This window comes from Patagioenas fasciata, chromosome 7 (genome assembly GCF_037038585.1).
Source record: "Patagioenas fasciata isolate bPatFas1 chromosome 7, bPatFas1.hap1, whole genome shotgun sequence".
NCBI lineage: Eukaryota > Metazoa > Chordata > Aves > Columbiformes > Columbidae > Patagioenas > Patagioenas fasciata.
This window is the reverse complement of record NC_092526.1, coordinates 27,519,784-27,534,383: the sequence shown is the minus strand read 5'-3', so window position 1 is coordinate 27,534,383 and position 14,600 is coordinate 27,519,784. Positions and strand designations below refer to the sequence as shown.

At 38.7% G+C, this 14,600-nt stretch overlaps 1 protein-coding gene across 1 annotated transcript in view; it reads left to right on the top strand.

Annotated features, from left to right (window-relative positions):
* The window catches only part of COL5A2 (collagen type V alpha 2 chain), a 172,988-nt gene that overhangs the window by 110,523 nt on the left and 47,865 nt on the right, over positions 1-14,600 (top strand). Inside the window, exons 3-7 of the mRNA XM_065841028.2 lie at positions 7,446-7,670; positions 8,724-8,737; positions 10,416-10,448; positions 11,118-11,150; positions 11,816-11,869. Of these exons, the coding sequence (XP_065697100.1) occupies positions 7,446-7,670; positions 8,724-8,737; positions 10,416-10,448; positions 11,118-11,150; positions 11,816-11,869 (359 nt within the window). The remainder of the gene's footprint in view (positions 1-7,445; positions 7,671-8,723; positions 8,738-10,415; positions 10,449-11,117; positions 11,151-11,815; positions 11,870-14,600) is intronic.

Here is a 14,600-nt window from a genome sequence, read left to right as displayed (position 1 = left end):
TGGTTAAATCTGATTGTCTTCGACAGTGAGATAATTGGCTTGGTGAACACGGGAAGAGGAGTGGATGCTGTTTACCTGTAGTTTAGTAAGACTTTTGACACTATCTCCCATAGCATCCATAGGCATATTGGGGAATTATTCAGTCCCATAGTCAGGTGAATGAAAACCTGGTGGGGCTGTTAGGTTCAATGAGTAACAGTTGTCCGTTCAAAGTCCAGCTGGTGGTGAGATGATGACATTCCTCAAGGGTCAGTGCTGGGACAAACAAGAAGTGATTGTTTCAGAACTTGACTGGCACAGTGCAATGTTACCTTGCACGGCTTATTGCTTGGGCACTTGGTTTCTGGCTGGCTGGAGAACCAAGGTGGCTTCTTGCGAATTGCTGATAGGTTTCCTACAAGAATCCAAATGCACTGTGAGTGGAAACACTGTCTCACTGATCCTGGCAAAGGAAACGGCTGAGAGAATTTTCTTCACAGCCAAAATACATTCATTTTTACTGATGGACAGCAGTCCAAGTCTGGATTTTGGAAAGACCAAAATCAAACATTCATGGATTCCAGAACAGTGAGCCAAAATAGACAGTAGAAGAATATTACATTTTCATTGTAATCTTACTATTCTAGACTTAGGTTTAAATATATCAGGCACAGTTCCTCATGTCCTGATAAGGTTTGCTTTAATTTGTAGCAGCAGCAGCAGATTGGGCAGAATTCTCACCGTTGGGCTGTGTTTACTTCCAGAAAGAAGCCTCTTATGTTTTGGGGAATGTGTTAATTGCAGTTTTAATTCAGTTTTAACGTTGAAGACAATGCCTGTATTGCTGAACTTGTGAGTGTTCAGTAGTGCTGAACCCCGGCCCTGTTCTGCCTCCACTGACCGAAATGGTCTTGCAGCACGTTCTCTTTGTAAGCTCTCCACCAAAAGAATCTGTTGCTTCTGTGGGACCAGCCTGTCTTCAAGCAAATGAAAGTGATTCTACTTAAAATGTCATCCCAGAGTCAAGAATGTGCTCTAACACTTTGTCTAGAAAAGTGAATGATCTCTGTTGCATCAAACCTCTTTTGAAATAATAAAACATAATAATTTGCCATGATAAGCACTCTTTTTAGGCTTTTTCTGCCCCGAGTCAGAAAGAAAACTGTGGTGCAGGTGGCTACAGCCGAACTGGCTTCCCTGCAACCACCTTGAATGGCAAAGTCCAGGCAGAGCATTTGTGGCAGTGCGGGCTCCAGCAGAGACCAGGCACCCCACTGTGGACTTGAGCTTTTGACTTACTGGCTCCAGCTGCTGCAATCTGTGACAGTGTTTTCTCAGGCGTGCCTTGAATGCCTCCCCATTACAATCTGTGTGCAGCCTTGGACATTTGGAAGTAATTTTATTTCCTGCTTGAGGCTTGATTACTGTCATCTGAGAGCATTTGTGTAAGCAGTGCTGGCAGATCAGGCTTCCTTCACCCTATGCTTCTGCAGGCACCAAGCAATGTCTCCAGCCATCCTACCTGTTAACCAGTGTAAAAACATGCTTACACCCAACTTTGTTCATGGGATAACTGGTGAGTTAGCTTAACTAAGTGTTTTTGAAGTATGCAAATCCAAGACTTTTCCTAACTCTGTATGTTCAAAAAATTTGCAGGGGCACAGTTATCTTAGTGACCTGGTCTCTCACAAGCTCTCTGCCAAACTGGGTTGAAATCAGCCACTGGGATCATTAAATGGGCTTGGGGACAACAATGTCACAGTGCAGCCAGTAGTACCATATCAGCCTAATTTCCATAGGAAACCAGAGGGGAAATGCATCGGGACCTTCAGCTGTCATAAACAACACAGAGCCAGAGACATTGAGAAAGTCATACTATTTTAGACCAATGAATATCTATGCTAGTTATTCTTTGAGACAGTTGTGTAATGAATAAATCCCCTGCGTGATACTCTTGTGTGTGTCATTCATTGCTTATTCTCTTGACCATGCAGGGAGACTTAAACTGAATTTGAAGCTGCTGAGAGAACATTCATCTTCTGTAACCCTTGGTGCATTAACATTGCATTACAGATCTTGTTAGTGGTCAGTGTTTTCAAGAGAGTGCTAAGTGATTTGGATTTAAGCACATGGTTGTACTGTAGGTATTATCTAAAGTTTACCGAGATATGTGATGTATCCTGAATGGAAATGTCGAATGCAAATTTGATTTCATTTTGACAATCCATTATTTAATACAAAGTGAGTTGTGAATCAGGTCAGTCTTTTATTGTTCATCCTCATGCATGTAACTGTAAAGTACTAAAGTAAATTCTGTGTCTTATTTTGTGCAACAAATGCAAAATAGGTTTTGTATTTATCAGCACTCCTGGAAAGTGTCTGATTTTCAGAATAATTGGTATTTTCATTGTAATTTGCATGGTACGGTAATTTGGATAATATTTTATTTATTACCACTCAAAAAAAAGTTATCAGAAGATAAACAAAACATACTACATGATTCTGATCGGAGTAAATGAGACTTTTTCCCGATTGATTTAATTGGAACTGGATCAAGCCCTCCATTATTGTTGCAGCAGGCTGACAATCAAGCATTATTAACACCGAGCTCCTCTTGTCCCTCTCTTGGCAGTCCATACACATGCACAACAGTACAGCTGCAAAGGGGTTGTTAGCACATATCATCTTTCACTTTGATTTACTTCTGCACCTCTGCCTTGTGAATCAGCAGGATTAAATTCTGTAATTCATGACCGGAAACTCAGCTTTTCATATTACAGATTTTTTTAAAACATAAATACCACTGTATCTATGTCATCTTATATTTCCGTACACTTTTAATAAACTAGCGTCAGGATGACAAAGGATGAGAAGCAACCTGCAGGAGCCGTTTTATTTCCAACCCTTTTCCACTGAATAACTATACCTCTGTGGTTCTAGTCTTTATATGTTAAGCAACGCAAAGGCATTGAGGTTTGGTTACAGTTTACATCAAGAAGTGTCTCTCAGCAGAAGCAAGCATAAAACTGACATACTATGCTTTCAACACCAGGCGTCATCTTTTCTGCCTTTGTTAGACTATGTTCTGTACTGCTGTAGGTCTCTCAGCCTTTAGGCTCCTTTAATTATCTCATTGGTAGGACTAGTAAAAATGCAATGAAATGGAGCTACTTTGCTGTCAAATCCTTTTCTTTCCTTTACCATTTCATCTGTGAACTGAAGCTGTAAACATCTGCAGAAAACCTATGTATCTGCAAGTTTTGCCCAGGCCATTTTTTCCTGAGTAGGGCATTGAGAGTTGTATTCCTTTCATCACATACCTGCTATCTGAGTGGTGGTTGACTGCTTTCATATTAAATTGTCTATAAGCAGGGACAGGTAACAGGAGAGTATATTTTTTGGGCTTTGAGGACACATCTGCAAGGAGAAATAAGGCCTTAAGATGTCAGATTCAGCAAGCCTCTCTGTACATGTGGAGCAGTCTTTCTTTTCTCCCCATTCTTATCCAGTTCTTTTAAAATATTTATACTTAAGACAATTTGTTTCCTCATCCCACCCCTCCTGCTTAATTTTTTCTTTTTACGGTGTAATTTTCTTTCTTTCATTGTGTTCCACCTTCTTCCATGCCCAGACCTTATATTCATTGTTCACATGCAAGATGTGAAGCAGAAATCAATAAAAGCAATAAGGGTACAATAATATGGAGTAACTTTAAACAGAAAACCAAGCAGCAGTGAATTTCCAGGTGTTGTTTTCAAAATTATGTATATATGGTGGTACAAGATTGAAATGGTTTCATATGCTGTCTTTTAAAACACTTGCCTTGTTTGCTTGTTGAGAGACATTTCCTTGAGAGGAAAACAAGCTCAGAATAAAATGTCCAAAGCAGGGTGTGCCTTGCACACCTTTACTGTGTGTAAACTTCTTTTAGCACTTGCTGGTGATGACTGACAGGCTTTGACAGCCATCTAGTGGTTATGATGGGGTTCCCCCCCAGTAATTAGTCCAGTTTCAGTGTTGTTGCAAAACTGGACCTGTGTGTGACTGCACATGTTGGGATTCTTACTTCCTAACTGTTGATGCATAGACTCCAAGTATGATGATTTAGTTTGCTAGCTATAACTGGCTATTTGACTTCTGATCAAACAGTTCTTTAAAGAACTGATGCTCCAACAGATGAATATATAGCAGAAAAATAATTGCATTGTACTTACTGTGCTTTTCATTGAAAGCCTCTTTCATGAAGGTCCTTTGTGCAGCTCATGAATGAGTCCTTAAAAACATCATAGGGTATTTCTTCTTCCTTACCTTTTATATTTGCAGACTGCTTTGAAACTGATTTTCAATGACTTCAATGGATTCGCAACCCTGTAGATTCACTAGTCAGGTCCAGTACCCATTAGATTTGTACTTTTTGTTGGTGAGAAAGGAATCAGTTAATGGGCCAGCAGATTGTTTTGCCAAAGCTAATTCTGAAGCCATTCAGCACCTTGTGTTACAACTGCAGAGGTAGGAAGAATGTGTGACATCAGGAGTTTGTAACTTGGTGTTTGTAATTAAAAAAACTTGCAGATTTGCAAACCAGGGAGGAAATGGTAGAACAATTTCCTTTGCTGCCTTTCCTGGTCTGGATGTACATGGATAACATGCCAGCAGTTCAGGTATTAGAGTAAAATGTCAAAATGCTCTTGTAGGATGAATTGGCTTTGGAATAGCTCCTCTTTTCAGGTAGCTCAGTGTAATGCAGTCACAGCAGAAAGGAAACCTAGAAGCACCAAATGTAAGAAAAAGATTTAAAAATAAAAAAATACATTTTCGATCAGTATTGTGGGATGTGGTGTTTTTTTTTTGTTTGGTTGGGGATTTTGTTTGTTTTGTTTTTATAAGCATATCTGCAATCCAGTAGGAAAACAGACTTCTTTGTACACTTCCAGAAGTTGGTATGCATTTTTTTTCCCCTGTCTTTGCCCCTTTCTCAGCTGCTGAGTGGGACCCAGGCAAAAGCTGGTCACCATCTGGCTCAGCTCTGATTTGCCCAAGCAATCGCTATGTGGTTTATTTGAAGTTATGACAGAATGCTGACTTTCGGCTTAGTAACTTAGAAATTTCATTTATGCAAACTGTTGCTCTCCTGAACAGCACAACGAGTTCTGCGAGTGATACATTAAGGAAGATATAGACCATATGCCAGACATCTGGGGGGAAAAGGCTAAATATGTCAGACAGCACGTTATGTCATGCACACAAGGGAGAAGCAAGAAAAGTGCTTTCCAAAAGACAATCTGCAGTTTGGAAAACGATTCTCACAATGTCATAAATGGACTGTACAGCACACTTGGTTGATGTCTTTACTTCACACTGAAAATATTTTCTCCTGAGCTTCTGCAGCACCCCTTTGAATTGTTTTGTCAGTTGATGTGATAAAGCAATTGCAGAGAGGAGCTGACCTGGTATGAATTTGGATTTTGGTTTCTGCGAGAAAGCTGCAGAAGTCAGTGGTGGCAGGCAACAGTTAATGACACATCTGCTCCATTTCTCTGAGCTTTGACATTGATGGAGTGAGTGGACTTCAGTTAAGGCATGAAGCTGAAATCCCAAATCTGTTCGTATTTATTAATTTGTGATTTTCTTTTTACATCTGGTTTAAATTAGGACAGAAATGCATAGAACAGTGAAACCGTCCTTGTACTTAGAGCTGTTAATTTTTATGCTAATAGCAGGTTTTCTTAAAAAATAAAGGTCATGATCTTTTACTAGTGGATGTGTCCTATATCTATAATTGCCCCTATTCCTAGTCTTGTAGTAGTTAAAAATCTGTGGTGTTTTTTTTTTTTTGTTTGTTTGTTTTGTTTGGTTTGGTTTGGTTTTTTTTGTGTTTTTTTTTTTGTGTGTGTGTGTTTTCAGATAATGGTTTTAACTGGATTCTTTGTGACCCATTGTCTAGGGGCAGCCTGGGGACACTTCATTGATTCTGCAGGTGTTTGTGTTCATTTAGAGAATGAAATCTTCATTGGACCAAAGTGAAAAAAAAATTCTTAATGATAGGTCATTCTGTAAAATATTGGATACCTAAAGAAAAGTTTCCACTTGATTTTTTAAATTCTTTTTCAGATATTTTTTGTTCTTAGGGAGAGATGCTGAGGTATAGTGGCTTCATTAATTAAAAAAAAAGTCCACGTATTTGGAGTATTTGCCTACAAAGTAGAAAAAGAACAAAGGCATAGACTTAAGTATGGCTAGAACAGTACATAAACAGATGTTATGGCCCCTTAAATGCTGCCATCAGTCAAATGGGGAAATTATTGAAATTTCTAAGTTATTAATTCAACCCAGAGAATTTTTTCCGCCTTGATGACAGTAGATTGCTTTAAGAGGAGAGAGCAAAATCTCTACTGAGTAGAGTTCTAAATAATTAGCAAGAAATTAGTTCTAAGTAGATTTCCAATAATTAGTAAGAAATTTATTTTAAATTGAAATTCAAGGAAAAGAGAGAAAAGCGATAATATTAAGACAAGAAAGAAAATAAACCTTCTGTGAACAGGGCGAATTAGGTTAAAAATGACATGAAAATTCAATAAAATAGAATGACCTCCATAGAAATGTGTGAATATGTACGCAGAGAGGACTTGCACATACAGTCAGTCAATGGTCTTCCCATATAAATGGCCACGTGGGATAGTCTTTCATAGACAGTTACAATACTTGAGAGGTATTTCGTGTGTAGTTAATATATATCCATAGCAATAACTTATGCATGTGCTGGGGTAATCATGTAGGGCCCTGACTAGCTGGAGTATTAAAACTGAGCCAAATGAGCAGTTCGAGGATCCTCTCCACTCTGTTGGAGACACTGCTGCCTGGACCCTTGCAGTGGAGACTGCTGAGGCCACTGGACAGTGTCTGACGGTCATCTTTAGAAGTTTGAATTCTCCATGTTGTTATCACCTTACACCAAGACTCCAATAAATGCCATGTCTGTTCAACACTGCCGTAAGTCTGGCTGTGTGAGGTACCTGCAGCAGGGAGCAGGTAGCCTATGCTGTTTTGTGCAGAAGTCTTGAAGGTTCCTGTCCCCAGTAAGACATCCCCAATGCCCTGGGCACAACAGTTCAAAAGAGCAGACACGTGGCAGGAGTTCCTCAATGCAGAGTTAGTACCCCACTGATCAGAAAGGCTTCCAGAGACTCGGGAGGCAATGTTCATTTGATACTATGGTTGGTTTGTGTACTCCATATTAACTCTATTTTAGTTCTTTCTGGTCAAGAAATAAGGTGGTAAAATAAGAAAGACATTTAAGATGGCTGACATTTAAAAGACCTCAATACCACATTCAGCTATACTGGTGGACTGTTTTCTTTGTGTATGGGATGCTGCTTACCTCCAGATGTGATATTTCCTTGTCCAGACCTGTTCCTCCTTTGATTTCACAGTTGGAAAATGTAGCGTTTGTTCTCTCTCCTATCTAGGAGAAGATGTTGAAGAAATAGCCTGCACTCAGAATGGCCAGGTGTACCTGAACAGGGATATTTGGAAGCCCTCACCATGCCAAATCTGCGTCTGTGACAACGGAGCAATTCTTTGCGATGAAATCCAGTGTCAAGATGTGCTGGAGTGTGAGAACCCACAGGTGCCTCCAGGAGAGTGCTGTCCTGTGTGTCCGCACACAACACGCGATTTTGACCCCACCATTGGTAAGATTGCTTTCCAGTTCACTTTTTTTGAAAAGAGAGACAGCCCAAAGAATTAGGAACTTCAGGATACTGAAATTTCTCATAGTGTTTCCATGGTGGAAGTTTAAATCTGAAGAGAGCAGATACTTGATAGTTATCTTGTGTCTTGGGTTGCAGCTGAGCTGCTCTGAGAATGGTTTTCTTTTGACTATGAGTCTGATATAAGCCCAGAGGGCTTTATAACTGAAAGGTTGATCTGAATTCCATCCTGATATTTCAAGGAGGTTGAATTCTGGCTTCTTCTTGTGGTTCCTCTGGAACTGAAAGATAAATATATTACAATAACTATATGTAATAAACATATTAAGAGAAATATAGATTTACTGTACAAATATATATCTAATAAAATAAGTGGATGCTTTAACAGAATGCTCTGTTTGAGGCCCCTCCAAAAGATAAATAAATGTAAACATTATATGTAAACAGTTAATGTAAACAGTATAAAGCGTTTCCCCAAAGTGGAAACATGGATGCATGATCCTTTTGTGAGATGTAAAAAAGTTATCATGAAGTACAATAACTCCCTGTTCGCATACTTTCTATGGTATACCTTAAAGATTATGTCTTTTCCAGTCTATTTATTCTTCCTGGAAAGACTTAGGCGAGGCAATCCCCCTTCAATTTTCATAAAAGAAAATCTCTTTAACTTGCAATTAGTATTCATTAATGCTGTCTGTTGCATTTTTTGAACTGCATTCCATATATAATAATTAAAGCAATTTCTTCAGGAGTTATAATTGCTGTTAATTAGCTTAATATAGAACAAAGTAGTGATAGAGAGCATGTAGTAGGGCCTTGTGTAATGTTTCCTCAAACCTAAACAAGGTAGAATGCATGTTTCTTGGAACTTCCCCAGCTCCCTGTAGGTGATACATTGTCTTCTGTGCATCCAGGGATGGGGATGGCTCTAGCTGTAACACCTGCACTCAGCTCTTACCATGATCTGTCTCTCAGAGCAAAAACATTAATTTTTCTCTCTTTTTTTTTTTTTTTTTATTTTGTCCTTTTTAATAGGTAGAGGAAGAAAGGTAAGATTCCCTTTACATTTTTAAAAAATTTATTACGACTGTTAAAAGAGTCTGTAACATCTCCTTGGAGCACTTCACAGAAACGAAAAATACTTAATTCTTTCCTCTTGGTCTTCCTCAGTGGCTAGGGAGATTGCAGTCCACATGGAAAAAATGCTGGGATGCAGGCAAGAATCCTCATCTTAATATAGAGAAACCCCTGCCTGAAAATCCCTGCTGTCTGCATTAAGGAAATTCCAGTTTGAGTGGTTTGGTTGTGCCAAACTACTCTCCAGCAATGCCACAAAATGAGGAAAGGGACCACTGGGTCATTAGAAGCCAAAGTATTAAAACTTTCAGCTTGGTTTTTGATGAGACTTGGCTGCCAAGCTACTGAAATTGTTAAAACTTTGTGCAGGAGGCACATCTGTATTACGGTGCAAGGCATTGGTGCATGGCATCCAGCTGTCCCTGTGCTAGCTTTGACCTACCTAGTTGAAGTATCAACCCCAAGACAGCTGTGTCACTGCTGCACGTGGGCTGGAGCAGCCGCATAGGTGTAACACATGGCTGGGATGTGGGCTTTGCAGCCTGTCGTGCCTACGGCTACACCTGGGTTCAGGTGTACTTAGGGGAGCCTAAGAGATAACTTTTGCTAGGCAAGCTTACCCCAAAACCACTCTACCTTCTAGCTGGTACCTTACAGCATTGGTGTGATGAGCTTTTATGCAAAGTTATACTTATAAATTCAAGTTTTAAAAAATGTTTTATGTTGCTCTTTGGTTCCAAGAGTTCTTTGAGGCGATGTGTACCTGCACAGAGCCATGCTTCTGTGGTCAGCATCACTCACAGTATGCAATTAAACCAAGAGAAGATCTGTTCTTACAGGAGAAATGAAGATGCATTCTGATAAATGGTTTTCTAAGATAGTAAGCAGCTACAAGAAATAATTGAAATAAATTTTAGGTGATTAAGTATTATACACTGACTAAAACAGCATAACTCTATATGCGGACGTAGTTTATGGCAATAAATGTGCTGTAACCAGCTTATTATTACTTGATGAACAAAGCAGGAAATATTTTATATTTACAAAGTCCTCCTTTTCTTTCTTAATAAAACAGCTATGACAAACAGGTCTAAACCTCATTATTTTATGTAACACTTAATCATTGTCAACAGATTCAGCTCAAAGAGAAGTCAGAAGGCAAATGCTGTGTCCCGCACTCCGAAGCTATGCAAAATCATTTTGTGTTCTGTCCATACACTGTGGATGGACATGAAGGTTTCTTTATGTCCATAGGTTTAACGATATGAAATTTAATGTAATACCTTGAAGAAATGGAATCTGAATGCTGCTCTGGGCTCTACATTTCATATGAATCAAATAATCCAATAACAGAACTACAACATGTTTTCTAGTACTTGAATATCGTGGTAATTTTTTAGTTTGACTCTTCTAGACAGTGTATTGTGCAGTTAGTCTGTTAATTTATAGCCTTCATTTAATCAGTGTCCATAGTCATTTAAAATACTATGAATTAGCTATCTCAGGTACTTTAATATAGTCTCAGTTATAACCTTAAAAAAGTCTTAGCATTTGTCACAATCACAGGAATGGTATTGGTAAAACTGATACAGTTAATTGTATGTTAATTTGTTTCCTTCCATCTGATGTTTTTGTATCTTTTTCCTACAGGGACAAAAAGGAGAACCTGGAATAGTGCCACCTGTGAGTCTGATTTTTTCTTCATTTGTCAGCACACCCTAGAAAAGCACATTTAAGTGCTCTAAAGCAGAATTGCAGTAATTAAGGAATTACAACAAAAATGGGAATGAATGTAATTAATTACACCATTTCATGCATGTAACATTAGAAATTCCTGTCAATTGCATTTTGGAAAAATATCTTATTGAATTAAATCTGTCATAATCTTTATTGTTGTAGGTAGAATTTTGTGAAGGTATAATGGTAAATAGTATTTAGTAAGTGTAGAGACACTTGAGAAAACTGGTGAAATAAATTGTCACTTTCCATCTTTATGATCCTTTTCTTGCATGACGACAAACAAATCAATAAGTTGAGATTCAGTCATCGTAATTCATTTATTTATTTTGTCTTTTTTAGAATAACAATGATACTGCTAAGATTTTGCTCATATTGCTTATAAAAAGACTTCAAACTGGAGAGAACCAGTGATATCTATTCCTCCTCCTTTCCCTGTTCCCTCCTCTCCTGCCCTGCCCCTCCCCCGCCCCCCAAAAAAGCCTTGCAATTTGCCTGACACTTTAATTTTCTCTCTTGATATTTACTTTTCAATAACTGATTTTCTGTAGGGTAGTCATGACAAATATGGCCATAATGTTGTGTGGTAACTTTAATTTATATTGCTTTTTTTAGGTTTCAGGAATACGAGGCCGCCCAGGACCAGCCGTGAGTATTTTTTGATCTTCTGTTTCTCTGATGATAGCATTTTCCACTTTATGCCGTTTCTCTTTTGTGTCATGAGGATGATGCAAAGGAGGACTCTTCCATGCCTTGTAGTGGGTGTTGTCTGCAAAGACGCTGGCTTTGAGGAAGCAATGGGATTATGGAATATTTTACCAGTGTTAGGTCAACCCACGCCCTAAGTGAATGGATGTGTGCCTGGAGTACATGTATGAATATGTCTGAGGACCTTTGTGCGAGGTTGATGCTGGGGAGTGTTTTTCTAGCAGGAGTAGAAGGAGATGCAGGATGCTGTCTGGCTGTGGCTGAGCAGGCAGAAATCCTGGACTAGCAAAAGAGTCTCTCAAACCTGTACATCTCTGCAGTAAAAGCCTCCAGCATGTAGAAAACCTTTGCTAAATTAACCTGTGAAGCACATGAGAGATGAAACCATTTTGTAGATTTCTGCATCCTGGTTTCTCTCCCTTTAGGCAAGGCACAACTGAGAAGAAATATTGAATACTTGGTGATTGTAGCTGTTTTCTTTATGATCAAGTGAAAAAACCCCCCGCAGATTAATTTTGAAATAAGCATTGCATTTCCTATTTTCAGAGCTTTATTAATAGTTAGCTAGTTCAAAAGGTACTTAATACTTATAATCTTTCTTTTAGGGACCTCCAGGCTCACAAGGACCACGAGGAGAACGAGGACCAAAGGGAAGACCTGTAAGTTATTAAATATCTCAGAAATTAAGTACTGCAGTAACCTTAAAAAGTTAGATGGCTTTAAACTGTCTCCATGTCTTCTAGAGTCACCAGAACTTACCTCATAGTTTCCAAGGATCAGATAACAAAGAGAAAAATGTTTATATTGTGCCATTCCCTGGATAGATTGAAACCTGAATACTTTGAGATAATTGGCAGGTTTAAAAAGGAACGAATCTGGAACATCACATTTGCCTGTTTAAAAACTCTCTGACTTTCTGCTGGATTGTACTGTGCATCAGAAGCAGTGTGAACCGTGTGGCTCAGAGTATTTCAGAAAAGGCAAAGCTCAGAAAGTTAGCAAGAGTTAATATGTGACTACATATGTTGGTATGCTAGTGAATAATATAATCAAGATTGCTCAGTGGAAATAAAGACTTCATAAGGGAATTTCAGTGTCTGCATGCGGAGAACCACAGAAAGGCCAAAAGAGAGTGCTGAAAATGCCAAAGACGACACGTTCCTGTTCAAAAAGCTAGGTCAAAGAGCAGAAGCTGCTAAAAGCAGATTTTCAGGAGTTGTAGCATTGTAATTTCTGTGTGGATATTTTCCTGTCCCTCAGGATTGAGCAAGCCAATACTGAGTTTAGGCATAGCCCGAAAACTGAGTCCTTTGTCCTGTTCCTCCAGCAAGTACCTGTTTTCTGTATATGGTAATGACACTTTTTCCTAAAGCAATGGAGCAACTGTGTAGCCTCTGAGATGGATGCCAAGCCACTGCTTCTCTCTAGAACACTGTAAGATGCTTGTCTGATGAATGACTATCAAGATGCGTAAAAGGATAATGGAAGTAATTGTGAAATCTTGTGGTATGCAGAGGAATCTTGACTGTGTTTATAGAGAGATCTGAAGTGCTTTACTACTGTGCAGTATTATCAATGAAATGCTAAATAGTTTCTGATTCTGTGTCATGCATCCCTTGTATGTGTCTACATAGTGGTGGCTAGAACCACCTAAAATATAAAAGGGCTGTAAATAGTTTTGAGTTCTTTTGACACAGGTTATTAGAGTGCTTTCAAGGAATATCGAGGGATTAGGAACCTGTCAGCTTCTTTGAAAACATTACATCAAAGGTTCTGGTGAGCCGTGTGTTTCTCAGAACGTAGGTCTGAGATCAGAGAGCACTGCTTTAGTTACGAATTGACTGCTTGTGTGGGATTTGTTATGTCTGCTTTCTTTCCTGAGAGGTTTCTCGGGCACTGGAACGAGCTGCCCGGGGAAGTGGTGGAGTCACCATCCCTGCAGGTGTTTAAAAGACCTGTAGATGAGGCGCTTAGGGACATTGTTTAGAGGTGAACTTGGCAGTGTTAGGATAACGGTTGGGCTCAATGATCTTAATGGTCTTTTCCAACCAAAGTGATTCTGTGATTATATGAAAAAAAAAGTTAACTCACACCTGCAGTTTATGTTATGAAAACCTCTCTGCACTTTGCAGGTTGTTTAAAATACCTCATGGAGCAGCTAATCTTGTACAAACACCCTTTATAAAATCAGTTTGGGTAAATACATTACCAACTGGTGATATTACAAAACACACATTTCCAAACTTTTTGTTTCTTTCTTTGGATTTTTTTTTAGTTCTTGAAATGGGCTCCTACTTGACTAGTGAGGAGGAATTCGACCTTGCTATGGATCTCTTTTTTTTTTTTTTTTTTTTTTCAACAAAAGGAGGAACCCTGGATGTAAATTGAATTCAGAAGTATTAATGTAATTTTTACTTCAAATTCTTTGTTAGTGTAATAATGAGAGAGAAACAGCTAGGGAATAGAATGTTCACATTTGAAAAATGCACCTGGGGAGGGCGAGTTTTTCAGCCTGATACAATTTCAGGTATTTACAAAGGATCTTTTGAATATGGAAAATATGCTCAGAACCATTGATATGTTTTGTTTCAATACGGATTTACACTCGATTTTAATTGCAGTAGCAGTCAAAACAGATGGCAGTTTGAGAGTGTTCTACCGGGATCTGCATTTCCTTTTATTCCGTTACAGGCAACCCACCCCGAGCAGCAGCAGCCCCAGCCAAGAGGCCAGCTGAGCCAGTTCCGTGGTTAAACTCTGCCACCTCGTGGCCTGTCTGAGAATGGTTTTCCTTTTTTTTTTTTGTTTTTTTTTTTTTGTTTTGTTTTAAACCTGGCTGGCCTTAGACAGTGAAAGAAAATAAAAGGACTTAAAAAAAAAAATTATACTCAAGATTTTAGTACCCCCTCCCCCACATTTGTTATATATCACTGATTAGTTGCCACCTGCAAATACAAACATGCTTTTCATGGACTTTTTGGGGTGTGGGGGGTTGCAATGTTGCTCTTGAAGCAGGTTGATTTTTGGTCACCAAAAACTACATCGTTTTCTTAAAAGAAACAAAAAAAGGACCCTTTTCTGTATCAGATTGTGTTAAGATGTCTTGGTTTGGGTATCAATAGCTGTAGGCAACTGTCTTTTTTTTAAACGTTTAGCTTTATTTTCTTTTTACTCTGAGAACAAAGGAAAGAAGAGAACTCATTGTTTTCCTCTTTTGGACAGTATGCACTTTTAGGTTTGATAGTGTGTACTTCTGTTTATAATAGAAATATTAAATAACAAAGTTTTCTGCTAGAACCTTCTGCTTCCATCCAACATCCACAAGTCTTCTAATTTATTTCAGAGTACCATCTATTCACAACTCATTCTGCTAGTAGGGGTGTGTGTGTG